We start from the raw sequence: 27,989 nt of genomic DNA on the forward strand, positions 1-27,989 counted from the left end.
TTTTTTTACATTCAACATTTTAAGTTTAAAACTAACTATATTAAAAAAAATCTTTCATGTTTAGTAAATTGGTGTAGTAAATAAATGTATTTGAAAACATATTTTACTAGTTTTATTGCATTAGTTGAACCAAAATTTGCACTTCTGTGGAATAAATCTACCCATGTAAGGAACTTGAATTAAGCAACTGACTAAAGTCCCATTACAGTATCCAAAAACGGATAAAAAAAATAAAAAAAATTCGTTTTACTCATTGATAATACAAATTATCGCTTGCAATATCTCATTTAAATATTATTATCTGTGATTTTCATACATTTACCCTACTACCCGTTATTCGTAGCCTGTTGATTTGAGAGTAACAAGTCAATTGTAGCTTTGAAATTAGGCCACGTAGACAAAGCTACTATCCGTAAGCAAAAGAAATCGTTTCTTGAATATAGTCAACAGATATTAGTTATTAAACAATAATAATGTTATAATTTATTTGGCACTTAAATATTGGCCATATAAGCTGCTCAGTGAAAAATTATGATCGTATGTCCTCTATAACACTTCTCAGCCATTGTATATGAGCGCCGATACTGACGTATACTCCGGGAATCCCGGGTACTCCACAACTGAGCCCGTACACACATATACCTTCAAACTTACCCGCACACATCAGTGGCCCACCAGAATCTCCCTGTAAAAGTACGAAATGAACTTCAATTAAAATATAATTGGTATGAAACGTAATAAAAAAAACGTTATTACTTCTACATATCATTTTCCTATTTGATAATATTCAAATTATCAATGTGATCATATTAAGTATATATACTTATATATTTTATGTTATAGGTAGGCGGACGGTCAAATGGGCCACCTGATGTTAAGTGGTTACTACCGCCCATAGACATTGGCGATGTAAGAAATTTGTGGTTGTACGTTGTTAAAACAAAGATGTTATGTTCCTTGTGTCTGTAGTTACACTGACCCATTCATCCTTCATATCGGGACGCAATAATATTAAGTATTGCCATTTAACTGTAGAAAATCTAATAAGTGAGTGGGTCCTACCCAGACAGTATATATATAATGTAAATTCTTCTATTATAAAATAATAAGTTGATCAGGATAAATATAACGACTAAGTCCGGCTAAGTTATATGTCCTCATTTGTCTTCGTGTTTGATTCAAAACTATTACATGAGTGCGGTTTTGTAGTTGTGAAATGATTTCAAATAGTAGATAGTGGTTTGCAATATCTCACCAAAAGAACAAAAAATAAACGGTCTACAATGATCAACTGGTTAAATGCTGACTATCCACATTATTTACTCAAAACATATCTTCATATATTCGATGCCTTGATACCTAAACTCAAAGTAACAGCAATTTAAGAGCGCGCCTAAAGCAAAATTTTCTACTTCATCCGCTTATTTCTTTAATGCCCATATTCCGACACGATATCATTTTTATGCTTTTTGTATTAACAACGACCGGCAGTATTGTGTTTAATTATTTTTTTGTGTATTGCACATTTTTTTTAAGATTTTGGTTTAATTCTTCTGTATATGTTGTCACTTCTAAAAAAAATTGATTATGAAAAAATACAGCGAAAATTAAATAAAATACAGTGTTTTTAGAGTGTTTTAAAACCTTTAATTTTCTCAGTATTTAGGTAGATTTTAGTTCCTATCACCGTCATCTAGGGCTATATCAATAGCCCTCTCATTCGTATATATATATCGGAATTAAGTTTTTTTTACATATTATCAGTAGGATTCAAGTAAATGCAACTGGCACTCTGGTGTTTGATAGCTTGATTTGCCAGCATGTTTCCTTTAATTGTACTTCTTACGAGCCGATTGCATTTTATTAATTTTTTTGTCATTAATTTCTACAAACAGCAGAAAACACAGATGCATATTTATTTACTTGGCAAAATAAAAGTTAAATTGCGTAAAACTGAATACTGATGGTATTACTTTTTGTTTTGTTGTTAAGTTGGTATATTATGTAACTAATTCGAATTTAAACATTTTGGAATGTTAAATATAACATCTTTAAAATCTTCAGAATTTGATCGACTTATTCATAGCATATAGAACAAATAACTACAGGTGCGTTCCTGTCGTCTGTGTAACTACTAAGTAGCAGAACATTTAGCAATTCGCGTTCCATTAGCTTTTCGTAGCAAAATCTGGCTGATGTTAACTTTAAGCGTTTAAAAATTAGTATAAATACAGTCAATTGTGTTTTTCAAAAATGCAGTGCTGTTCATATACTTTATTCTTGTTAATACAGTGTACAGTAGATCGGGGGAAAATGAAGTAGAACTACTGTAATTACAGTGCGACTGGTAAGTGGTAACACTGGGGTGACGTGCGAAAGGAGATGTGGTTTTTCGCGAAAAGAAAATATAGTAAGCGCCAAAAGCTATAAAAATAACAAAAATAAAACGTTTCCTTTTTATTTTTTTTAAATCCTTAGTGTTACAGCCCTAGATTATTATTTTTAAATATAATACATTATTAAATTTTTATCTTAATAAACTATAGCATTACGAGTAGAAATCAGAAATATAGTAAAGACAAGAGGACATTTCGTGTCTTTCTCCATACAGAAAATTTTATGTTTTTGATCAGATAACCCATGAAAATATAATGTAGTTTACATACAGTATTTTATTATTAACTGAACTGGATTTACCCATACAAAAATTAATAAATATTAGCTATTTTGCTTAATAAATATGTGCACGTTTATTATTTTAAGAGTACATACATCTAATAATCAATTTTTATTATTTTAATCTTATTTTGATATAGATAAGATTTAATTATTGATGATATAATAATTATCTGCTTACATTTGATTATGAATCACGATGAGTGATTTTTCTTTGCCTTACGAGCTATTACGATCAGCTATCTATTGTATCGAAATCTCTCACAAAATGTGATGTCATTTACATTTAATAAAGTAACGTGGTTTGACAAGAGTTTGCCAAGCATGCTAATGTATTGTAAAGATTATTTGCAGCTATTCTAGCATAAAATCATTTTATATTTCTATTGTTAACATTATTGAGTGGACGCGTTATAATCAAGCCACCAACTATTCGGAATATAACGGGCTGTAAAGGTCCCAAAGCTGAAAAGAAGCTTTGGGTCTCATACAACCACGATCCTCCAGTACATATATGGATGTGGAAGATTTGCATTTCACACATGCAGTTTTCCTCTGCATATTTTCCTTCATCACTGCACATGAATTATAAAAACAAATAACCCCAAATCTTCGGTTAAGAAGCAAATGTTCTAACCACTGATGATAAATTGTTATATTTAGTTTAAATTGTTTCCCATAATATTTGTTAAACGGAATCTATATCCGGTACGTAGTACACATTTTATTACGTTACTGTTTTTATTTTCGTCTATTTTGACGTATTCGATAGTGACATCGTATGAATAGTATGATATATAAAATTATCGAACCTGGCACGCGTCTACTTCTTCGCCCACGGCGCATATCATTCCGCTATCGTATTTTGGAGCTACGTATTGTCCTAATGATTTAGTACACTCGTCCAGAGATACTAGATTAAGTCTGGCTGCTAGTAACATATTTGAAAGTTCTTCTCTGTTTATATCTTTATATCCATAGCCGTAGATTGTACATTCACCTATAAAATTATTATACATTAGTTCAAATAAGAGGCAAATGCTTCCTTTCTCAATATTGAGAAAAATAATGTAGATCTTGTTCCGCGCTCATTCAGTTGTGGCACGTGTTGTTTATATATACGTTGCATAATATCATCTGACAAACGTAGATTTTCTCACGATGTTTTCCTTCACTGCCAAATACGAGATGAATCATGAATGAAGTAGGAACCATTTATTAAGGCCCGGACACTCGTAACTATTTTTATTTTCTTATATTTACTGAAACTATAAGGTGACAATTTTTGAAGTGCTCGACCCTGAAGCGGCTCTTTTCTACAAGACAAACATCGTATTGACATTGACTGCATTCAAAAGTAGAATACATAATATATAATATACTCCATGAAACATTATATTATTATGACATTCGGATATCGGATATGTTCTCGTTGACGTTGAAGGCAAGTTGTTTAAAAATTATTTTTTCCCGATAATGTTTATTTCCTTTATTTTTTTTCTTGAATCTTTGTTTCCTAAAAATGTATGTTTATATGGCTCAATGATTAGCAAATATGATTTTAACATCATGTTCGATTCTCATTTAAGATTGAGGTTCTCATATCAAATTCTCATATCAAAAAACGAGCCGGTTGGCGTGGTTGGTAGAACACTTGCCTTTCACGCCGAAGGTTGTGGGTTCGATTCCCACCCAGGACAGACATTTGTGTGCATGAACATGTCTGTTTGCCCTGAGTCTGGGTGTAATTATCTATATAAGTATGTATTTACAAAAGAAAAGTAGTATATGTAATATATCAGTTGTCTGGTTTCCATAGCACAAGCTTTGTACAAGCTTAATTTGGGATCAGATGGCCGTGTGTGAAAAATGTCCCAGGATATTATTATTATTATTATTATTATTATAAATGGAAAAAGTTATTTTTTTTTTAAATATATTATAGTTTCCTACGTGATTATTCCATCATAACATTTTTGTAACAGCCACCTGTACTAGTTAAAAAGCTCACGTGATGCGCTTAAAGAGATTATAGAAATAGAACACTACAACCACAACAACTGACATTTACACGGTACAACCGAAGACAATGTATGTATGTATGTATGTATTATATTATTCTTAATATATCTTTCAAGTCTTTTTGGCATTTGTTTTTTTTTTTATTAGTATTTTACGATGCAATCCTGTATATATGATACATACAAATTCAAAAAGTCTATAATGCAAAACAGATTTGCTCTCATTTATTTCTTTATCTGACTGTCCGTTTGTAGCACCTTCTTATTTTGATAGAAACGTTTGGCAGGCGCACAAAAACATTGTAATTATAGCTTATTGGCTGTGACAGATCTTTTTGTTTGAAGGCAAGCTCGTTAGCAGTTCATTCACAGTTACCTGATATTCCAAACGAGGATATGGGTAGCACTGTATCATTAAGCCATGTTATGTCATTCAGTTCAAGTAGTAACCGCAACACAGCAATGTCATGCGCTCCAGAAAATCTGAAACCGTATAAGTTTCTCACTGATACGTCTATATTAGTTTAGGTAAGCTGTTTTCATTCTCTCTCCAACAAATAGATTTGTTTTTGATATGGCTTTCCTATTATTACCTATTTCCTTGTATATATCTCCAGAACAGCACGAATATTGATTAAAAAATAAGTCAACGTAATCAAAACTGTCTTACAAAGCTATATTAAGATTATATATATAAGATTAAGAGTTAATAAAATATGATATTAACATTATAATTCTGAAAATCGAGGGTTCAAATTTTGTCAAGCAAGAGTTTTCATCTACTTCATTTGGTTTATAATATTCATCTCGTGGTAAAAGGAAAAATCATGGATAATGCAATGTCGGATCTTACTCTGCCACACGTATGTATATCTCATAATGAAACAGCGCGGTGGAGTAAACTTCAAACCTTCTCTTTAAGATGAGAGGGGGATTAATCACAATAATATTGCATTTTTAATTATAAAGTATAAATTTAAAATACAAACCCATTCCTAATGAAAATAAATTTAGTTTTTAGTCAATGTCATTAAGATTTTATAGAAAAAGCAACAAAAAATACCTACTGATTATAAAAGATTAAACGATCTAGAATGGTGTAGGCAATCTGAATATAATCTTCAGTACTTTTCTGTACAATGTTACAAGTATACGAGTACTTTCACTTACCGATCGTATAGAGGATGCGTTATAATTTCCAGAACTCGAGCACTAGGTGTAACAATGTTATCATTTGTACAATAGTTCTTGAGGGAAAGACAATAATTCTCCGGTTCATGTTCGACGCAATGCGCTGCCGTCACAGCGATATGTGGGGAAATTAAGGTGGCGCCACATAAATGATGAGAATTACTTGCATTTTGTAAAGATGCGACTCGATTTTGAGTACCTTTGGCAGTAATAAAATAATAAAATTCACATTATTTATTTATTTCAAAACAAAACAACGAACAAACAATATTAAGGTTTATTATTGTTATTATTTTTGTCTATGAATTTCGTACTTTAAAATCATAGTTAAGTAGTCTCAATAACGTATATTGAAAATATTTATCATATAGACATATCACTAAACTCACAATAGATTTATAAAAGAATATAATAAAGAATTAATTAATTAAATTAATAATTATTATATATATATATATATATATATATATATATATATATATATATATATATATATATATAATAAATAATAATAAATGTTAACTGAAATACCGCAAGCCACCTCCTCTCCTCCGATAACTCTCTTTACTCTACCACACTCCATTAAATACAAATTTATTATTGTTATGACTAATAAAATATAAAAATCGGAACTAGTTAAATTGAAAATAGACATATCGTTGTGATAATAATCTGTTATGGTTGCAACTTGAATAAAAATAACGTTTATAACAATTAATACTTTATAGTTCTTCGAATGTATTGTAAAAATCGTGATAATTATTATCGATTTACAATTGTACAGGTGTTTCTTTAAACCACGTCATTTTGCAAATATTATGTGTATTGAAAGTATAGTGTAATTAATGTTGAAGAATAATTGTGCTAAACTATATTAAATCGATTAATGAAACTCGAAATTCATCTAATTTCTCAATAATATGTTTTGCTGTCTAACAATTTTATAATTTTTAAAGATAATGCATATTTCAAGTAGCTCGGTATTGGCTTTAAATATTTTTTAATAACATAAGTAATAATAACATGTAAGGATTTAAGCATTAGAATTTTTGGCTATTTAGTTATTACTCTAAATACCTACTTATTTGTTTGTTTTAAGCATTTAAAAGCCGGGCCGAGATGGCCCAGTGGCAAGAACGCTTGAATCTTAATCGATGATCGTGGGTTCAAATCTGGACAAGCACCACTGAATTTTCATGTGCTTAATTTGTGATTATAATTCATGTCTTGCTTTACGGCGAAGGAAAACATTGCAAAACCTGCATGTGTCTAATTTCACTGAAATTTTGCCGCATGTGTATTCCGCCAACCCGCATTGGAGCAGCGTGTAATGAAATAAGCTCTAAACTATTCCTCAAAAAAAGGGAGAGGGGACCTTAGCCCAGCAGTGGGACATTTACAGGCTGTTACGATGCATTCAAATCAAATTTTTTAATAACTTATTTTATTATCATAAATAAACGGATGAAATCGTAAATGAATTATTGGGTTTATTTTTTAAATAGAAAGAAATTTTAGAAGAACGTCTTTATACTTATAAAACCAACTACGTAGTAGTTGGTAAATTTTATTTATTTTTATTCCTGTATTCCTATTACTTTACTCCATGGACGATATTTGATGATCCCGCCTATCCTGTGCAGGTATTTACCGAAACAGCCATGTCCATTAAGCACTTTCGTCAGCCTATACGTAAGCCGCTTTTCCTTGCTAACCAGTGACTCAAGTGGGGGCAGATCGCTTCCATTGTCACTAAGCCTGCTGATGGGGACCTCAGGTCTTCCTCAGGTCTTCAACTACGAATCAGTGAGTCCAGCTCGTTGGGCTAGAGCCCTGATTCGCCCCAATATTTGGCAGGCTTACCGAACATTCGCATTATTATATATAAAATACCGATTCTACCGCCTAATACCTATATATTTAAATTTATTGTGAACATGCTCTAGGTAGGTTATTATAATTTTAGCACCTTATCAATATATATAATAACTTCCTCCTGACTGACGTCCTGATTGATTCATCAACGCATAGCTTAAACCAGATATGTTAGAAACTTAAAATAATAAATACACACAAGCTTCTGATTAGAATAAACAAATTTACGTATTTCAGGGTTTTTGAAAACCTAACCCCTAAGAGGGTGAAATAGGGGTTGAAAGTTTGTATGGGGAGTCCGTCATTTTTGAAGTAAGATGAATGAAATTTAATATTAAAACTTCTAAGTAAAAATAAATGCATACCTACATTTGTAATTTTTGGAAATTCTCGGGAGAAATAAGGTTATATATTAATATAAAAAAGTGGTCTAATCTTCTTAAAACTTACTGTTTGTGTTTGTTGAACAATTTGATAAACATGTATTACATAGCGGTTGGAAATTCCACAAAAAAGGGTGGGATTCTTTTAATTATCTTTTGTTGAGTAGGATTAGAATGTTTGTTCGGACATATTCACTAAAAAACTACATATACTTACTTCTAGGTGCAAATAATGAAATGCAAAATACACAATGTCTCAAAATATAAATATCTCCTTGGGAGGTACAAGAAATATGTTTCTTTATACAAAACTTCGCTACCAAAGTGAAATAGTGTTGGTAAGGTGCAGCTTTCGGCTTATTAGCCTTTACCTGGATCTCTACCTTGATCATGGGTAAACACAAACATTTCATATACTGAATTACACAGAATATTTACCACCACCACCACCACAACTTATTTGGTAGTCTTGAAGCTTTACTTCAACCTGACCCACAATTCCTATACATTTATTGTAAGATATACTCGAGGAAAGGTAGATTTTCATTTCAAGAATACCATCCATCAGAACGTTCTTTTCAATGTCAAAGAATATAGTTCCCTCTTAATGTGTGATTCGCCATGACAATTAAGATGTCTCAGGGCCAGTCAATGAACAAGACCGGCATTGGTTTAAGTGAGGACTGTTCTCAAATGGATACACACATTTTTCATATGTTGTGTGTTCCAGAGTACGCGCTGTGAGTAACTTAATAACTTTAGTTCCCAAAGGAGTCGCAATTTTGTTCTATTTTTATATTTTAGTTTATAATTGTTTGCCTGGAAGAGATCGCTATGTAGCGGTCGCCAAAATTGTATGCTACTTTTATTTAGGGTCCGTTCACACAGACCGGCTCGGAGAGCATCGGCCTGCTTTTTTCTTTTCACACAGACCGGGTCGTATACGCTTGGAATTGGCCGGAGCGGAGCCGCCAACTATTTCACATCGACCGGCTGGAAGAGATCTGAAAGCGGGTGCGAGCGAGAAAGAGCACGCAAGCGGAGCCGGTCGGCTCCTTTTATTACTTCACACGAAGCGCGTTCAGGCATTTTTAATGACAAAAAAGGTGCAAATGCAAAAATAAACTTTACTACAATCACTCAAAACACTGTTTCCAACGTGATAAAAATCTGCTCTCCTCTCCGAGCCGGTCTGTGTGAACGGACCCTTAGGCTGTATCCATGTTTGTATTTTTTTTTCTCTTTGTGGTGTACAATAAATAATAAAGTAAGAAAGTAGATTATTACTTTTTACTTTTAAGGTCTTACAGTAGGCTTTAATAAAGTCTGTATTAAAGTGTTTAGTTTTGAGTTTTCATTATTAGTTAGCTTGCATAAATTATAGTAAGGATTTGAAATAAATCAAAAATTGTTAATCGAAATCAACTAATTTTAATGTTTAATAAAGTTGTAAATCAACTACTACAAATAAGAAATAAAAAAGGCAAATGCTGCCGTAAACAAAGACAAAATTAAATTGAAATCTTGTTAGTAGGCCTTATTATACTATGGTATAATCATAATTAAAAATATACTTGGTACATTTGGTAAATGAGATCAATAATAATAGGTACACTAATTATGCTTAAAGCCTTGAGAATAATGAAAAAAATCTTTGGTTAACAGCCATAGGAGCACTTAAAATCATCTGTATCAGCCGGTGACAAGCCGAAGCACTCTCCATAATACCACTCATGAAGCTAAATCATTTTCAGACCACGATGCTCGTTTGGGAGGCATCGCGGTTGTAATTACTAAAAGAAATAATAAAACAATTAGCACGCAGTTATAATATAATATAATAGGGACCTGATGGTAAGTGGTCACCAACGCCCATAGACGTTGGCATTGTAAGGAATGTTAACCATCGCTTACATCACCAATGCCCCACCAACCTTGACAACTAAGATGTTATGTCCCTTGTGCCTGTAATTACACTGGCTTACTCACACACAATAATACCAAGTACTGCTGTTTTGCGGTAGAATATCTGTTGAGTGGATGTTACCTACCCAGACGAGCTTGCCTGTTCTATGCCTATTATAATAATTCCATAGCCTATTAGGTAGGTACTATTTTTATTAACTTATTGGGCTAATTCTTAACATATAGGTGATAAGAACAGTAATAACGTGTATGTAAATACACGTCATTGTTCACGCTAGTAAGTAAAGCTTCATTGATTTTGATACCAATTATACAAAATTTATTTAATGTAGGCATTATAATTACGTAAAGTCTTCCGAGTTACCGTTAAATTAATATAATGAAGTTATTTCAAATTAAATTTTCAATTATTAAGCCTAGTTGAAAAAAGTTGTTATTTATTTAAGATTACAAGTCGATAAGTCTATATAACTTATAGGATTTATAATTAATGTGTAGCAATGTCTTTGAATTTTAGACAGTTATATTTATAGTTTCGTTGTGGCAATATATATGTATATATAAAAGTTTTGTCGTTTTTTTAAAACTTATATACCTATGGTTATTAACTCTGACTTCGGAGTCAGACTTACTACGTAAACTAATAACGCTCATAATTAGGCACTTATGAAAACTATCTTTAAAGATAACTGAAGCACTTCCTTAATGATAACAATAGAATGGAAAGTATGGCTAAACATTTCATTCGAGAATTTATATATTAATTCATTTACGATATAAAATGAATTTTGTAATTTTTAGCCTCGTTACGATCGAATAAAATGTAGATACGTATACTTATATATAATAAAGTATAATTATATAAATTTATGCCAATAGTAACCTTACGTAGTAAAGATAAAACGCAAGTAATTAGTATACATCAAAGCATGTGTTGAGTACACCAAAAATAGTTGGGTCTATTAATATTTTGTTATTGTTGTTAGTAGCATGTTATGCCAAATTGCAGCGACAGCGGACAGGTGGGAGCGGACTGCGATAGCGTTGTAGCAGCGAGGTTTATGTAACGCGAGGAGCGGCGCGGCGCGGTGACTGACGAGTATAAGCGGGCGTGCGGTGGCTGGCGGCAGTGCTCCGCCGACCGCCGGGGCACACCGCGCCATGGACCGCCCGAGCGGAACACCGCCACAGAGTCCTTCCGCCGCGCATTCCGGATTTGGCGCCTTCTGCAATGCTATTACTGAAACGCTCTCGGTACGTACCGTACCAAATCGAACTCTATCGTTCGGACGTCGTCATCGCAATGTCTACGTTGGCTCATATCGGTCCGATTTATAACACGATCGACGCCAAAAACGGATTTTGGCGCCGACACATGCTATCCTTACAATGCTTTATCAAATCTGTAACGAACGCCAATTTACCTAATTGAAGTGTCGCAATGTATCTATTTTGAGACGCACGTGCTCTTCGAGGTCATCGAGTGTAGTCCGCACACACAGGCTTAGGAGACAGAAGGTAGCACGGAATCTGAAAAGTTATCAGGGGAATAAAAAATATAAACAAGTTTATTATTAGAGCGCTCGTTCGGACCGGGTCGCACGGCCGTGATTTGTCCGATGGCGGTGATATACCGAAATACCCGCGCAATAAACGAACATCCAACGTCGTACAAAGGCGCGACATTAGGCACTCGTGCTAACTCTCCACGCCGCTCACCACGGCCGGCACCATACGCGACATCTACACGACGCGCCTTTGCTGTGCCATCATCGTCGCCGTGATATCAAGCTAGTCTACTATCATAGGTACTAATATAAAAATATTAATACCTGCAAACGGATAAAAACGGTAAAAAAATAATTTAAAAAAAACTGGAAGATAGGACGGTTTTCGTATCACGTTCATAAAACTTATTTTCAAGTCAATGTGTAATGTGAGTGCCTATAAAATGAGTGAAATTTGATTTTTTATATTTTTTCGGTTAAATTGTGAAAATGTATTTCTTATTTAACATTCTTGTTAAACACGTGCCTCAATTAGCGTAATTTACGTAAATGTGACCATCGTCGTCTGCAGAAAATATATGGATAGATTTGCCGCGCAAATGTCTGTGTTCTCGATCGTAATACTTACTTGAAAAAAAATAATAATCAAAATATATCCATAATACACATCTTCATATCATCATCAAATATAACAACAACCACTTCTAATTCGTTGAAGTTTTTATTATTTTCATTATAGCATAAAAACATAAAATTTACATATGAAGAGCAAGGAACGGTCACAGTGTACAGTAAAATATAACAATTGTGTTCGTGCTTGTTAAATGTTGTTAATTTGAGAAACATTAAACTCAAACAAGTTTTGTATCTGTATGTCGTTTAAATCTACTTAGCACGTTTTTACTTATGTTTACCCATAACTGTAAATAATTTCACAAAAGTAACTTAAAATTGCTCCGTCTTTGTTCGATAGTAATTATATTTTATTATTGTTACAAGTTATTTTGCCTATTTCATAGTTCTGAAAAGGTTGAAGGCGGCTAAGTTGCAAATCGCTATAGATATTGAAATGCGTATGAACAATGTAAATTATTTCTAAATCATATAATTGTTCCTAAATATTCTTATAGTTTTATTAACAACTAGAGCTTTACCCGCGGCTTCGCTCGCGTTCATTCAGAATTGCTAAATACTAATTTCGATAGTACTTTATACAAAAATGAAGTATTTTCATTCAAATCTGCATTCGGGTTATCACTGCCTTAGAGGATAAATTTTCAAAAATCCTTCCTTACTGCTAACCTACTTTGTAAAAGGAACCACCCATATGCAAATATTCATGGTGCAAGCCCCAGTGGTTTGGGCGGTGCGGTGATAGATCAGTCAGTCAGTTAAATTCTTCTACATCTATACAAATATCTTTGAAAGACTAGTATATTTATGTATATTTTTCTTACGATCTTATAAGATAGATTGACGATTTCTTAAGATGATATAGATAAATAATAAAGAGAAACTTGTCTAACTCAACAAATATAATAAAATAGTATCTAACTGAATCAGCTCTGGCTATTTGTCATTAAAAATAGTAGATTACAAAATAGCGTACCACTAATATTAATCTCACTAAGAAATTCTAAATGATTTTATTTAGATATCTCTACATACATAAAATATCAATGTATACAAAAAGATTTTTAAATATTTTGTCGTTATTTATTTGTACATATATTTATGATGTAAAATAGAAAATTGAGAGAATGTTAAGAATAGTTTTTTAATAAAAATTTTGTATGGCCAGAAGTTAAAAGTATGTATCTGTCCTACCTCAATAATCGGACCATCTTACTAAAAAATAATTATAGAAATTAGACTGATAAGTCCTAAGATTAGCGCGCTTAACCATACAAATGCCGGATTTATGTATAAATATAAATATTATACTTATCAAAACTTTTGCTGTCATCGTATTTCCAAATACGAATAATGATATACTGTTAAAAGCCTGAAAATATACTGTAGTTATAACAGTTGCTTGCGGCTTGACAAATTGAAATAAGATAATTTTTGTTCTTAGATTTTTTTGTCTTTATTTTGATTTATAATTCAATGAATACTTAATTTAATTGAAACTATAATGAACGGCAGAATTAAATAGTCATCCACGCATATTTTAATCTAAAAATCGCAAAATTATTAAACTTGTACATTAGAACAACGATAATTTCGGTATTTTAGATTGATTGACAAATTACAAGATCATTAAAAAAATAAAATCTTCTTCAATAGTCGACATGCTGTAAACCATATCATAGAAAACAAAATAGTATTTGGTTTTCATAGAATGTAATCAACTATTATTATTGTTTTGGTAGTTTTATAGCTTGTGAAAGTTAGAAGCTAGTTCGTAAAATGCTAATCCATTACAGAGTAAAATGCTGCCATTCCCTAAATCACTCAGGACATCATCATTATTGTAGTTGTATAATCTAGCCCTATCTATTTTTTTTTACCTTAACTTTTGAAATATTCTCATTTCGGCTTAAAGTGTAGCTGCGTAGTTGTCTTGTCGCGTAATTTATGAAAACATCGATGTTGTTCTTGCATTTATGGAAAGCTTAGCATAAAAAAAAATCAGGATGGGAAAAATTTAATAAAGCTATTTTCGATTTCGGGATACGTTTCATTATATCGGAGACATAAAACTAAGGTCAGAAATAAATATAAAAAGACTATTATTAAATAAACATTATAAATCGTAAATTGTACATTTCGATTTGTAATTACTATGTATCGTGTGACAAAAGGCTTAGTTTGGTCATTAGTTAGGTCACACCAATATAATCTAGGTACAAAAGTACAGTGCAAGGTTGGCTCCAACGTATAAAGGTTTGACCGCATCGATCGGTAAACGACGTTAGCATTGCCCTCTTTTTCTTGCCCAAGATTAAAATTCCATTGTGACGTACCATAAATTTTTATCTATTAATCTTTGAAAAACATGCTTAGCTTTTATGAAACTTAAAAATATTATTACAGTTATTCTAACTATGGCTCGCGACAGCAAAATTTGCTTTTATAGAGAATTGTTGCTGTCGTCAATTAAACTTTCAAGTTTCGAATAAATATATTTCTATTTCGTTAGTTATTTTATAATTAAATAGTATTTTTATGACATTGAGCTCGCTATATTTTTGTCCACGATGAAGGAATTTTGTGGAAATATAATTTCTTAACAAAAAGTCTAAGAATCGAAAGTATTTTATATATTAAATATCAATGAGTCATAAGCATGTATATTATATAAAATTAAGCCTGTTTATTATATACATAATTCTTTATGTGAACCGTGCACTCAATCACACATAGAGTACTAAGTACTAAAACATATAAATATAATAATGTTCATAATGTCAAAACAACAATAAAGATAATGTCATTCAAATTTTAACGTAAAATATTACACATAGCTGATTTACCCTAATCGCTATTATGCTACGTATACGTTGACAGACATTGGTAAAATATTTTGTGCAATTGAGCACAAAGAAAAAAAAGTACGTTATTTTGATTACTTTTTATTAGCAAGTTCGTATATTGACACGAAAACTCTAATCTCTACATAAGGTTCATAGATGAATACATTTTTTTCTATTGTCGCTTCTGAATACCCATATATACCTAGCACTAAATAATAACATAACTGACTTTATTTAAATTTATTTTACAAATAACAAAATTTTCACAATTGTAAAAATGCATGACGAGTCATTCTAGTCGGAACCGTTTGAACGCGGGAAATAGCAATTGGACAGTGGCACGCATCAGTCGGTTCAGTTTAGCGATTATAAATAAAAGATAGGAAACTCGGCCACTGCTCCTGCTATTTCTGCTTCTGATTGAATCTAACACCGAAATCAAGAACACGACCAGGTTAACGCGGGTTTGTTTTGAACATGAATTTGAATTGTCGATGGGGTCACATATTTAAGAGCTTGCGTTTCTGGTTGCTGCGCGCGATGCGATATGTAAGTTTTTATAAATAATCTCAAATTTTGTAGAAAACAACTTTTAGTTTATTATAAAAACAAATTTCAAATTTTTAAATTTAATTTTTAAACACCTGAATTGTTGGGTGTTTTAAATTAGTAGCAAATCGATCAAATATCAAACTTTTTATTTTGTTTTAATACTAAACTCCTTACCACTAAATTAATATCGTAATAAATAATATATCCATTTATTCAGCGAGCCACGTGACTCGACTCATAAAGACTTAATCTGACTTGGTACTTTAGACATAAGTTAGTATACAGTGTTAGTATGATGTAAACATAATCTCGTAATCCATGTATCAAGATTCCTTTAGCCTTAATCCTACGATTAAGTCAAGTTGTCCCTAATGTTTGAACGAAATTTAAAACATTTCCTCACAATTTATTGGCACAACGCCCGGATTACAGTTGATACGTTCAATCGTAACACATGACAAATACAGTAACAGCCTGTGAATGTCCCACTGCTGGGCTAAGGTCTTCTCTACTTTTTGAGATAATCATAAATTTATAATTATTGATAATAGTTGTTAATATACAAAAACATATACAAAATATGGTTAGCGTAGACAAATTAAATAGTCTAATTAATTTACTCATTAAAAAATAAGTCAATAACACGATAAGTCCTAATATAAATATGTTATCAACTAATTATATACAATAGGTATACAATGATGCGACATCTGCGTAGTACCTATGTACATTAAGATAAAAAGCGCTTTCAAATTCACTTGTTAATTAATTTATTTATTTTGCGTTGCTGCAGAGTGTGAGGATATCTTCGGCGGCATATTGGTTTAAACATAAATTATCCTAATAACAATAAGACTCAAAACATTACAAGAAATGATTCTTAACTATTGAATGGGTATTAGCTACATAATCACCCTGTTTTCTATTGGAGTTACAAAACTATGAGTAGGTAGGTACTTATGTTATATCAACATGATGACGGTTAATTTTGTTTACAGGGTATGGCAACCACTTCGAGGAGTAGAAGAAAGGTAAGATATACATAAGGCAATTTAAAACCTTCAAATGTACATACTATTGTAAATATATATCGAATATTTGCATAAGCATAAGTTATACTATACAAGAGTTTTTTGCATAGATAAATACCTTATCTTTAAGTATTTAAAAATAATGTTTAAAAGACTTCTTATTTGATTCTAAATTGATCAGCAAAAACGCTATCAAGTCTGTATTACTAAAATTGCTTATAATAGTTTGGTTGGGTTAAGTTTAGGTACACTTTTGTCACTAAGTTGAAGTTACCTTTCGTATGTGTTGTTATACGAACATTACTTACAGATTACAGTGGTAATGTTTGGAATCTTTTAGAGCGTGCGTTCGCTCGTTTGCCAACACAACTCTGTTATGCTACGTATGTTTGCAACTATGTGCCTAATTTGAAACATTGTGTCCCCTTGACTTTGACCACTTTACTGAGTTGAAGTATTTTGAGCACTTGTGACTTATTTATACAAAATGATATGTTTGAATAGCTAACAATTTATCTAATATTATGATTGCAGGAGAACTCAATATTAATCCACACTAGAGAATTATGTAGATACCTTTACATAATAGTGTATTTTATAAACAAGTAGTTTTAATGTAACATAAAATAGCCTTTGATAATTCTAATGTAAAATATAGTCGGAATCGTGTTTGTACTGAACAATAACTCATAAACGGTTCTTTGAACGGCAGGAAAGAAATGTCTATTTTTTTTTCAAGACGCTAAACGTTGCAGATATGTTTACTGGCTATGTCCCGAGTTGATGTTGTGCCAACCGCGACATTAGTTATTTCAATACTAACTTCATTTACTGAAACTAGCACTTACATATTTATCAAAAAGTTATATTTAATAAGTCCTTCTACAATATTGAAACAGGCCGAAGCGCCAACTTTATATATGCTAAATGTAAGCTGTCATAAATTCTTGGCATAAATAACATACATACATAATAAACCTAGGTATAGTTAACATCATATTAAATCTTAATATGATAAATGATACGTTAAAATGAAATAATGACATACCCTAAATGTGAGTTGGCAATCAGATTTTGTAAGGAATATATTTCATAAGGTATTCCCATATGATTGATAATCTAATCATTTAAAAGTCGTTTCAAAGTTTAACAGAGTTGTTAGTTTGTTTCATTTTTGATAACTCAATGCAATAATGTTTTATGGGAATATTTTGCGAATGTCGGTACTGCGGCAGCTATAAGTTGACAAGCGAATCCAATATCACGCTTCCCATATAATGTATCTTTGGTTGTGCGACATTCACATTCAACGTATCGTGTATACGTTTTAACAGTCTGAAAATATACTGTAATGTAAATAAATCTTATTATAACTAAGTGAAATTTAAATAAACAAATCGAAACGTAAATGAATTAATATAATTTTATTACAAGCTGGGCTTTCTGTATGAATAACATTATTACAAAAATTAATAATAGTATGTAAATATATAGCAAAATAAAATAATGTTTATGTAGCTTCACAAATTGATTATTTGTAATGCTGTAAATATTTTATCGTCTTAATTTTATGTTATTACTTTAATAATTCGGCTTCATATTATTTGAATTAATGATAGTTGAAAAAATGTCTTGTCAAAATTACATAAACAGTAAACGGTCGATGAAAAGCTTGTTACAGATTTATAGGTAAAATAGATATTCGTAGGTGGCGTTTATTTTGCTTCAGACAGTGCGAATTACAGTTTACGTAATAATAAATAATTTGATTTTGAAGTTTTATCGAATCTCGTCTTACTATGCATTTATAATAAATTTAAATAATTAAATAAAACATCGTATATCGTACTTTTAAGAGCTTTACTGAATTTGATTAATTTAAAAATAAAACAAATAATGTTTATATCGATGATAAATATTAAATCTATTGATCAACCAATAGACAGATAAGACAAACAAAAAGACTGATAACGTTCGGAAGTTGATAAAGTTATACTGATATGTCGATGGCATATTATGACCAGTAAAGTCACTGTTTTGAAATATAATATATTGCGTACTGAATAATTAATGTTAGTGTACCATTCAAGTTTGTGTATGTCTAATTTAAGTAACTCAAATAGTGGTAACGGTTTGCAGCAAGAAGATGAGAAAAAAAATAAAAAGAAGCAGTCTCCCGTGGACGATCGACCCTCCGTACCAGCGCCAAGCGAGGCATTGCTCAATAGTAAGCATATGAGAATATTTATTTGATTATTCAATCATTTTAATTAGATCACAATCATTTTCGGACGCCAGCCAATGTTTATCCTACCTTGTAAGTCAATACTATCGAAACAAATTTACTTGATGTCCATTATGGCGTCAATTTTCGTAAATCGATATAAAAGTTTGCTTAACATTTGGTTTTATAAGCTAATACATGTATACCTGAATAAATTACGCATGTACTTAATTAATTAAAGGGATGTGTATATAGTATTTATTTAAATAATGCATTTTGTGAGCTAAAAAAATAAAGATAATCAAAATACAATTTCTACTAATCAAATCATGATAGCATCGGTTTCAAGGCTCAGGAACACATTTATTTTAATTCAGTATTTTATTTGCTATTCTTTTCATTTTATGACTTATGGATACGCATGATCTCATCGACGATAAGAGATAAGACGAAATTTTACAACCTCTAGTTAACAATTATGAGATAAGACGATTCTTCATTTTAGGGACTTTACCTTAATTATTTCCATTAATGATAACGACGCTTTGGTTGTGTCAGAATATCCTATTGTATTATACTTGTCCATAAAGCAAAATAACAGCCTATAATGTCCCCCAGCTGGACTAAGGCCTTCTCTACTTTTTGAGAATGTTTTGGAGCTCACTCCACCTCGCTGCTCCAAAGCATGTTGGTGGATACACATAAGGTAGTTTTAAATCCGATTCATGTAGGTTTTCTCACGATGCTTACCTTTGAATAAACGTCGAGGCAAAACATGCATTTGCTGGCAGTGGGATTATGCTGGGATATAGTACCTATACAACACAAACATTCTAAATATGAAACATTTAGTTTTTTTTTGTAGAACATTAGTGAGATTTTTTAACTTTAGGAATGCAGAGAATTGACAACATTTGAAAACCATGGATGTTATTATATAATCTAATAATTTCTTATAGATTCTTGTCTTAAGATTATTCCTATCCTATTCGAAACGTAAGAAAAACAAGTGTTACTAAGAACATCCCACGACATACACATAAAAAAGTTTATATAGGTATCTATTTCGAAATCTGTGATAATTCCACTGAATAATAATACAACTACTGTTTACAAGTCATTTTAAATGTACGCATAGCTAGCGAATTATATAAATTGACTACAAACTACGAGAAGTATAGTCATCTCAAATAAGAGCTTAAATTGAAAATTTGGAATATACATATTTGTCGTTAAAAAAATAAGTTCCCAAAAATACGATGAACAGGTGCAACTAAATGTTGATAATAATTTAGGTAAAATCTTTATTTTCAGCGCCAATTAAATTTCCATGGCCGCTTCGTCAGCTGTCTTAAAGTTGAAAGATGAAAGATAAGAGCTATATCTACGTAGCGTTTTCCTAATCTTTTGTCAATATTGTGAACGTTATAAGGCAAACTGATGAGAGAACGCTCATTTTCATAAAACATCTTGCCATTAAAACTGAAGTGATTGTCATAATTTCATATTGAGATTATATATACGATTTAACATAAAGTCAATTTTATGTAATTAATTTACCTGTTACATGAGTAAGCTGGAGTGTCGACTGTTACTTGAGTGAAATGACTTTTCAAAAAAACAATGATTTCTGTAAGTAGTTTTGTCAAAATTTATATTTACGATTCATTATTATAGTGTTTATTTAAGATATGATATTGGTATTTATATTTTGTTTAGAAATTATTAAATTTAAAAAATAAAGGTATTTGATCAAATGTTTCGATAAATAATTCACGCATTCATTTATAAGTAATTGCTAGATTTTACGATGCGTACATTATAAAAAGAAAATTTATTCGATGGAATTAAACCAAAATACACTTACTGACAGTATCGATAAAACACATGTGTTATCTTATATCTTCATGTAAAACGATGTAATAATCAAGGATTCTATCATCGAAGTCGTAAATTCATGTCAGCGCCTATTAGTTGCAATGCCATTTAACAGAATTTATACTCGTGATAATCATGTGGATACTTATGTATATATCAAACAGACCTAATATAAATCGGAACTCGAAGCCAAGTGGCGGTGAGAAACGAGATCTTACTAAAATATAATCATAAATTTATAAATTACTATTGCGACCTCTAGATTTCGTTAAGTAAATATTAGAGGAGATGTAGGATTAATGTGAAACTTTGACTTTGAGATACTTTTATTTCTTGTCGGATATAAGCTAAGTAATACGTTGTATATTTTTTGATAATGTCACTGTTTTCGAAGAGAAAAATATTATTGTCCGGGCGCTTTTCAGGCGAACGCCGCCAAAACGTTGCTACCAAATCTTTGTATTAGCGCTTATTGTATTTTTAAAACATAATATTATATGCAATCGAAAATATAGATATAGATATTTGATAGAAGAAAAACAAAGATACTTTTAGCATTATTATTTTAGCCAATATTTATAGATATTTAAATATCTCACGGTGCCATACATGTTTTATCCCGCGCTTATACGATATAAGTAAACGTGAGAGGTAGGCGAAAAAAAGCTAAAGTTTGTATATATAAATTGTATATTATAAATTCGCATACCTGCGATATCTTTTATAGCTGAATCTAAAATTCTTCGTTGCTGTCATATTTTATACTACCAATTCATTTTTTACAAATACTAAAAATTCCGTTCTAGTCAGTATGGGAGTTGTCAACAAAAAAAAAAAACAAATTATCAAAAACTAGAAGGGCATGGCTAATAGCAATTAAATAGTTCCACTATTCACCTCCTAGTTTTATCATTAGATTAGTTTAATGGTTTTAAATTCTTATATTGTCATTCGTGTTACTTAGTACCTACTTATATGTACTTGTAAAGTTCCAAATGGCCACGTCAATTAGAAGTACTGTACGAGTAGGTACAAATTGACGTCGTAAATTTCTTTACTACTGTCTTTGTTATTTAACATACTAGCCAATATAAGGTATGTAAATAAGATAATGTGAATCAGCTGAACTTATAATGATGGATATGTTGATTTAATGAATTATAAGTTTATTACATAACCCTATTCATAACGTATTACCCTTGTAGTACATATTCAACTTTCATAATAAAATAAATAACTACACATTATAAATGCTAAAGATTTAAACCATGTTTTATTTTCTAGATCTCCGAACAGCATTCGGTCTGTTGGATAGGGATAGCGACGGTCACGTAACGCCGGCGGAGCTGCAGTTTATGCTGCGCAACCTAGGCATCGAGGTCAGTGACGACCTCATAGCCGATCTTATTAAGGATGCCAGTAAAACTGGTGAGTAAGCCCAAATTAAATTCTTTTTATTATCTTGTTCTTTATAAATAATAAAGATAAAGAACATTTTATATAATAAACAGAACTATAAATGTTACCTACTCATAATTATTATATTTGGTATTCACAACTGTTTGATCACGTGACAGTGTGCTTGACATGCCTCCAATATTGCCAATGAGGTGGAAAATATAGCTTTATTGTTTCTTGTCATGATCTACTATAATGCAATTTGGTATACAGAAGTTATGTATAGGAAAATGTTCATCTATATTAATATATGTATTTAATGAACAGAACTAAAACATCATATAAAATTTAACACCTTTAAATCACTAGACAAAATGTCATGAGCTTTTAAAATATATGTCCTTGTTAAAGTACTTTCAGCTGAACATCGCCCACTTTGCACTTTGATTTGAATTGTTGCCAAAAACGAACAGTCTCGCGCTGATTTTTATTCATGTTGAGATAAATTAGGTCATTTAACGATTCTCTCACCAGCTAATTGTAAATGTTGTCTTAAGTCGCTCGTAATGAATATGATTACTGAAGATGCTGGAATTCGGTTCACTAATTCGTATAATTCGAATTTCGCTTAGATCTGTGTTATTCTTGGCAGAAAAAAATCAGTCGATAAGACCGATTTATTGAATTATATTTTTAAAAGTAAACAAAGTTTATTAAATCGATGGAGATAATTTATTCGAGGTATTATTGTAATGGCGTGCAGGTGTGGGCCGTCGCTTCCGGTGACCTCGCGCCTTCGCACGGCTACCCTTACACCCCTCTTCCTGAACGTGCAACATTACAACTGAAAATTAGAAATTTACCTTCAAAAATCGTACATTGTTGTAGCTGTTTTTTTATTTAAATTAGCGTTATATACGTTTGATGAGTATATGTTTCTTTACTTACATTGAACGATAAAAGTGAGCGCAGCATTGATTCAGCAATTAATAAAAACATTCTTAAATTAAAAAAGATACCTACCTAGTTGAACGTAATAAACTTGTATCCTGTATGGGCAAAAATCTATCAAATATTATTCGATATTCGATTATTCTTTTGTTAAGCAATTTTCGATGTTTACGAATATAGTACAGGTAATTTAATAAGTATATATAGACTGTAAGATTTATTGATTCTGTTGACTGTTTGGCTGAAATAATTCTCATATCTGCTTCAATTCAAACAAATATTATACTTGATAAAGCGCCAACTCTGTTAAGAATTTACCTTTAAAGAAACATAAAGTTTGGAAAATATAATTATGAGGAAATCCTACGTAGTTAGAAGTACAAAGCTTATGTTATTTATACAAATGATTTATGAAGGAAACATGAAAGAGTCGTTACATTGTCTTGTGTAAATCTATGACGTACTAAAAGCACCTGTAACGGACAAAAATACTTCGGCATCATAGCACGCAACGCGCTATATCTACCATCGCAATATGCTAATCCACCCCTACTATCAGATTGCTCGGAGCAGCCACTTTACCCTTAAATTAGATCTTAGTTTATTTTTACATAATGCTTTTTCAACGATTTCCCTAAAACGTAATTATGATGCAAAATAATCGAATAAACAATGTAAGAAGGTAACAAACCCGTGCCTTTACACTAAACATTTTTGAAAAGATTACTTCTGATAAAGGCCAAAAAATGTATTTGAAAATGTTGTTAATGTTCACATAATACAATGCATAATATTGCATTATAAAAAGGTAAAGTTTTTTTTAAATTTAAAAATAATGTAGTAGATACGACTACCTACTACTAGAACCCCAAAGATTCTTTGAAATACTTTCTTATGTTTGTGTTTTCTTTCGTTTCTATAAATTTAATCAAGTTAAGGATGGGTTATCGAAATACTTTTCCCTTTATACTCGTATCTTACGTTTACTAATTACTTGCAACCTGACAATGTACAATTTTAATAGGTGAAACATTCGCTTATGAACATTAACAGCGTGTCAAGGACAAAAATAGCTCAAAGCTCAGCAAAGACTGCGACGTCATAACTGTAATGACTTCCCTTTTACTGCGTTAATTAAGTTTTAACCCTAACTATTAAAAATTCACATAAAAAATGTGAACTTAGTTTATAATCATAATAATTCTATTGTATCGAATTACCTATGCTAATTCATTGTCATAAGCGAGTAGCTGCACAGTTTGTCGGTACTTCTCAGCATCTACATATTTAGATTTAATTTAATCTCGTGAAATGATGATTCAAAAGTACTCGAAAGAGCCTATTCGAAAAAAGTATATTTTGATTTAATTGATTTGAATGTAACTTTTATTGATATGAACGCTTTTTTAAATATTCTTGCAGGGTAAAATAAAAAGTATTTTGTAATGTGTTCTATTTAGTATTGTGGTAGTGTGTGTATTTAGAAGTTACTACCTTGACTAGAACTAACCCTTTCATTGACTGTAGCATTATGGTCAACGATAAGAGTGGACTTGTATATTCCTATTTGATAAATGAGATCACCTAGTTTTGTAAATTATGAAATTCTACGTAAAATATTAAATACAATATAAAGTTTTGTTAAAATGAAATTTTAATTGACATCGAAGAATTTTAGTGTTGGATCGTTAATAGATAAAAGAATATATATTTTTTTTTTTATAGAATAGGAAGGCGGACGAGCATATGGGCCACCTGATGGTAAGTGGTCACCAACGCTCTTAGACATTGGCATTGTAAGAAATGTCAACCATCGCTTACATATCCAATGCGCCACCAACCTTGGGAACTAAGATTTTATGTCCCTTGTGCCTATAATTACACTGGCTCACTCACCCTTCAAACCGGAACACAACAATATCAAGTATTGCTGTTTTGCGGTAGAATATCTGATGAGTGGGTGGTACCTACCCAGACGAGCTTGCACAAAGCCCTACCACCAGTAAATATATAATGTTGCAATAAGAAATATAATATTATAATATAATATATTGTGTCATTTAAAACCTTAGATGGTATGAAAATAGTTAAAATAATAATAATAGTTCTCCAACTCCTCTAGATCGATTTCGGCCACTGCGGCCAATCTCAAAAGAGATTAACCAACTGCGCAGGATATATTATAGTGCACAAATGTGTGCGCCAAACACAGGTACACTCTCCCTAATTCTCATAATCCGAGGAGACGGCAATTCGATACGACCGAAAAAAGTTCAGGCGCAGGATCAACGGCATAACGTGCTTTCCGAGGCACGGGAGTCTACATACTACCATTTTCTAGACTACGAGCTGCTACTGAGAATTTTCATGAAAACTCAATAACTTTTTATTGGCCCGACCTGGGATTTAAACCCATGACCTTCGGGTCTGCCACCTAACATCTAGCCACTAGAACAATGAGGCAGTCAGTATATTATAATATTAATAATTATTAAAATAATATATCTAATACTAAAGAACTTTGTTACAGGAAATGGTTTAATAGATGAGAACGAGTTCATGCAGTGGGTGACAAAGATTCAGGCACTGCAAGGGCTAGATGTTACAACGACAGGAGGGGATTCGGAAGAAGAAATAACGAGAGATTTGCTGGCAGCATTCAAGTAAACTATACATTAATTAGCGCTGTGTTAACAAATAGAAATATGACCTAACCAATTTCTTAGTATCTGTGCACATGAATGATTATTGTTAGAAATAAGGAACTGAAGTTCTATTATTTGATAAACACATTTTTCAGCAAATGAACACTAGCTAATAAAAACGCCGTTTAAACAAACATTTGACAACTTCTCCAATACTGCGCTCCTTTTCTACCCGTATTTTTCTTCCACGTCACAATTTTATCGTTACAATATATGAAACATAAATTCTAATTAACCGTTGGCCTAATAATTAATAGTCTAGTGACATCATGTCCAATTAATTATTATTCTGTTTATATTAAAGAGTGTTCGACCGCGATGACAACGGATACATAACGCGGGACGAGCTGCGCTCAGCGCTGGAGATGATAGGAGAGCCTGTGACGGACGCACAACTCAACCAAGTGCTGGCGCTCGGAGACATCGACCACGATGGTCGCATCGATTATGAAGGTAACGAAAAGCCCAAGTTAATCGAAATGTATTTTGCCACCACTCACTGCAAAATAGACCGGTTATTTTCTTTTACAAAGTTGCTATAAAACTTGTTATATTTAAAATTTTACCGCAAACCATTATTGGAATTTGTTATTATTTAACAATGTATTTTCAAAGATTTTTGTTAAATGTAAGGGGTGCTAAAAACAAATGTCATTCTAATAAAAGTTAGGTAAGTCTGGGTAGGAACCACCCACTTATTTATTAAATGCTATATTGCGCTTCGGTTTGAAGGGTGAGTGAGTCTGTGTAACTACAGGCACAAGGAACATAACATTTTAGTTCTAAAGTTGGTGACGCATTGGCAATGTAAATAATGGTTAATATTTCTTACATCGCCAATGTATATGGGCAGTGGTGATTACTTCGCATCATGACCATGGACCATTTACTCGTCTGTCTACCTATAACATTAAAAAAGTTATAGTTACAAACCCAAGGGACGTCAAACAGATCCACTGTTCCACTTGTCAAAATTAGAACTTTATTTATTTTTATTTTTTATTACAGAGTTTGTCAAGATGCTGTTGTAATGAAAATGATCATTGAAAAAGAACGACCTCACTAGATATATTGGTAGCTGATTGACGACTATTGTCATCGATGTTTTGCAGACGTCTCGTCGTAGTTAGTTCAGTAGTTATTGTAACTGGATACTGTCCAAGGATCGAGTTAGGTTAATTTACTTATTTATAGATTTTTATAGGTTATAGATATAACCGTGTACCGATAGATGAAATCATTAAAGGCTTCATTCATAGATAGGAAAGCGGATTAAAATATTTGTCTAATGTTTGTTAACGTTTTGAAGTAACTCTTGTTATTGTTATATTTTTTAATGTCTGCCTTTCAATATGAGGCTAAAACAGTAAATAAATTTACATATTATGTATATTAAAAAAAAACTTATCTTAAGTTGTTATAGCCTAACCTACGTCAGTAGGCTACGTCACGTACATAGAACATTCGAACAGTTTTTTTATTATTATTTATACCTAAACTGCAAAAATGTTTGCGGTTTTCGTCTGTAAGTCTTTTTAGTCAATAAAATTAGAGGTATTTTTATAAGCATGATAATATTGCAAGCGCTTTTTACAACGACAGAGCGATCTCCATTTGGACTTAATACGACTGATAACATAAAAAAAATATTCTTCGATGTTTTTTATTTTCTCTACATTGTACTTACTTGATAAAATAAAAAAAAAAAAATTTAAAATGGACTCTTAAGGCACTATGAAATATTAAAATTAATAACATTGCAATAAAAGCTTTTTGGCAAAAAGTAATTTTAGGTTAATAAATCAAAGCTACTTATGTATTACTTTGGTTATCATAAAATATTGTAATTTTATGGTTGTGAAAGATAATTTATATCAGAAGAGTTGTATATATTACATCACTTCAATGTTTATTTATATAAAATCGAATGGAGTTTATAAGTTCAGTTCGAACACAAAGTGCCCCGTGCCGCACACCTTATAGTTTATTTAAAATAAAAAAGGCTTGCTTTGTAAAGAGTATTACAAATGTGAACTACTATGAAATTTTATTACAGTTATTTTGTATCAGCTTCTAAATATTTGTAGTTAAAAAAAAAGGTCACGTTTGCAATACTTTAAAAAAATAGCCTTTGAAAGGCACGTGATGTGGATTATTCGTGATCAAATAAATATAAATAATTTTTTTATTT

The 27,989-nt window shown here is 31.5% G+C and overlaps 2 protein-coding genes across 5 annotated transcripts; one reads left to right on the forward strand and one right to left on the reverse strand.

Annotated features, from left to right (window-relative positions):
• On the reverse strand, nt 1-6,530 carry LOC126774022 (enteropeptidase-like). The gene is made up of 5 exons (XM_050495315.1): nt 6,420-6,530; nt 5,868-6,087; nt 5,074-5,180; nt 3,489-3,676; nt 1-685 (listed from the first exon to the last, which is right to left on the reverse strand). Exons 1-5 carry the CDS (start codon nt 6,469-6,471, stop codon nt 530-532), a joined length of 723 nt encoding a protein of 240 aa, XP_050351272.1. The 5' UTR covers nt 6,472-6,530; the 3' UTR covers nt 1-529.
• LOC126774023 (calcium-binding protein E63-1) lies at nt 5,103-27,986 on the forward strand. Of its 4 annotated transcripts, none has more exons than XM_050495318.1 (7): nt 5,103-5,225; nt 16,610-16,642; nt 18,782-18,869; nt 22,029-22,172; nt 25,624-25,756; nt 26,103-26,251; nt 26,807-27,986. In XM_050495318.1, exons 2-7 carry the CDS (start codon nt 16,613-16,615, stop codon nt 26,827-26,829), a joined length of 567 nt encoding a protein of 188 aa, XP_050351275.1. In that variant the 5' UTR covers nt 5,103-5,225; nt 16,610-16,612; the 3' UTR covers nt 26,830-27,986. The 4 variants fall into 4 exon arrangements, with proteins under 4 accessions (XP_050351275.1, XP_050351273.1, XP_050351274.1 ...); XM_050495316.1 differs by lacking the exon at nt 5,103-5,225 and adding an exon at nt 11,085-11,326; XM_050495317.1 differs by lacking the exon at nt 5,103-5,225 and adding an exon at nt 11,636-11,880.
• Nucleotides 27,987-27,989: the final 3 nt, after the last annotated feature.

Source organism: Nymphalis io, chromosome 15, assembly GCF_905147045.1.
Source record: "Nymphalis io chromosome 15, ilAglIoxx1.1, whole genome shotgun sequence".
NCBI classification, from domain to species: domain Eukaryota; kingdom Metazoa; phylum Arthropoda; class Insecta; order Lepidoptera; family Nymphalidae; genus Nymphalis; species Nymphalis io.

Bases quoted from the DNA above. Each gene is read 5' to 3' on its own strand.
- LOC126774023 (XM_050495316.1), top strand. From the start codon at position 11,234: ATGGACCGCCCGAGCGGAACACCGCCACAGAGTCCTTCCGCCGCGCAT. The intron at 11,327-16,609 runs GTACGTACCGTA...TTTTGTTTACAG, and splicing joins CTATTACTGAAACGCTCTCG to GGTATGGCAACCACTTCGAG. The intron at 26,252-26,806 runs GTAACGAAAAGC...TTTTTATTACAG, and splicing joins TGGTCGCATCGATTATGAAG to AGTTTGTCAAGATGCTGTTG.
- LOC126774022 (XM_050495315.1), bottom strand. From the start codon at position 6,471: ATGGAGTGTGGTAGAGTAAAGAGAGTTATCGGAGGAGAGGAGGTGGCT. The intron at 5,181-5,867 runs GTAAGTGAAAGT...ATACGGTTTCAG, and splicing joins ACGCATCCTCTATACGATCG to ATTTTCTGGAGCGCATGACA. The intron at 686-3,488 runs GTTCGATAATTT...GTACTTTTACAG, and splicing joins AAGAAGTAGACGCGTGCCAG to GGAGATTCTGGTGGGCCACT.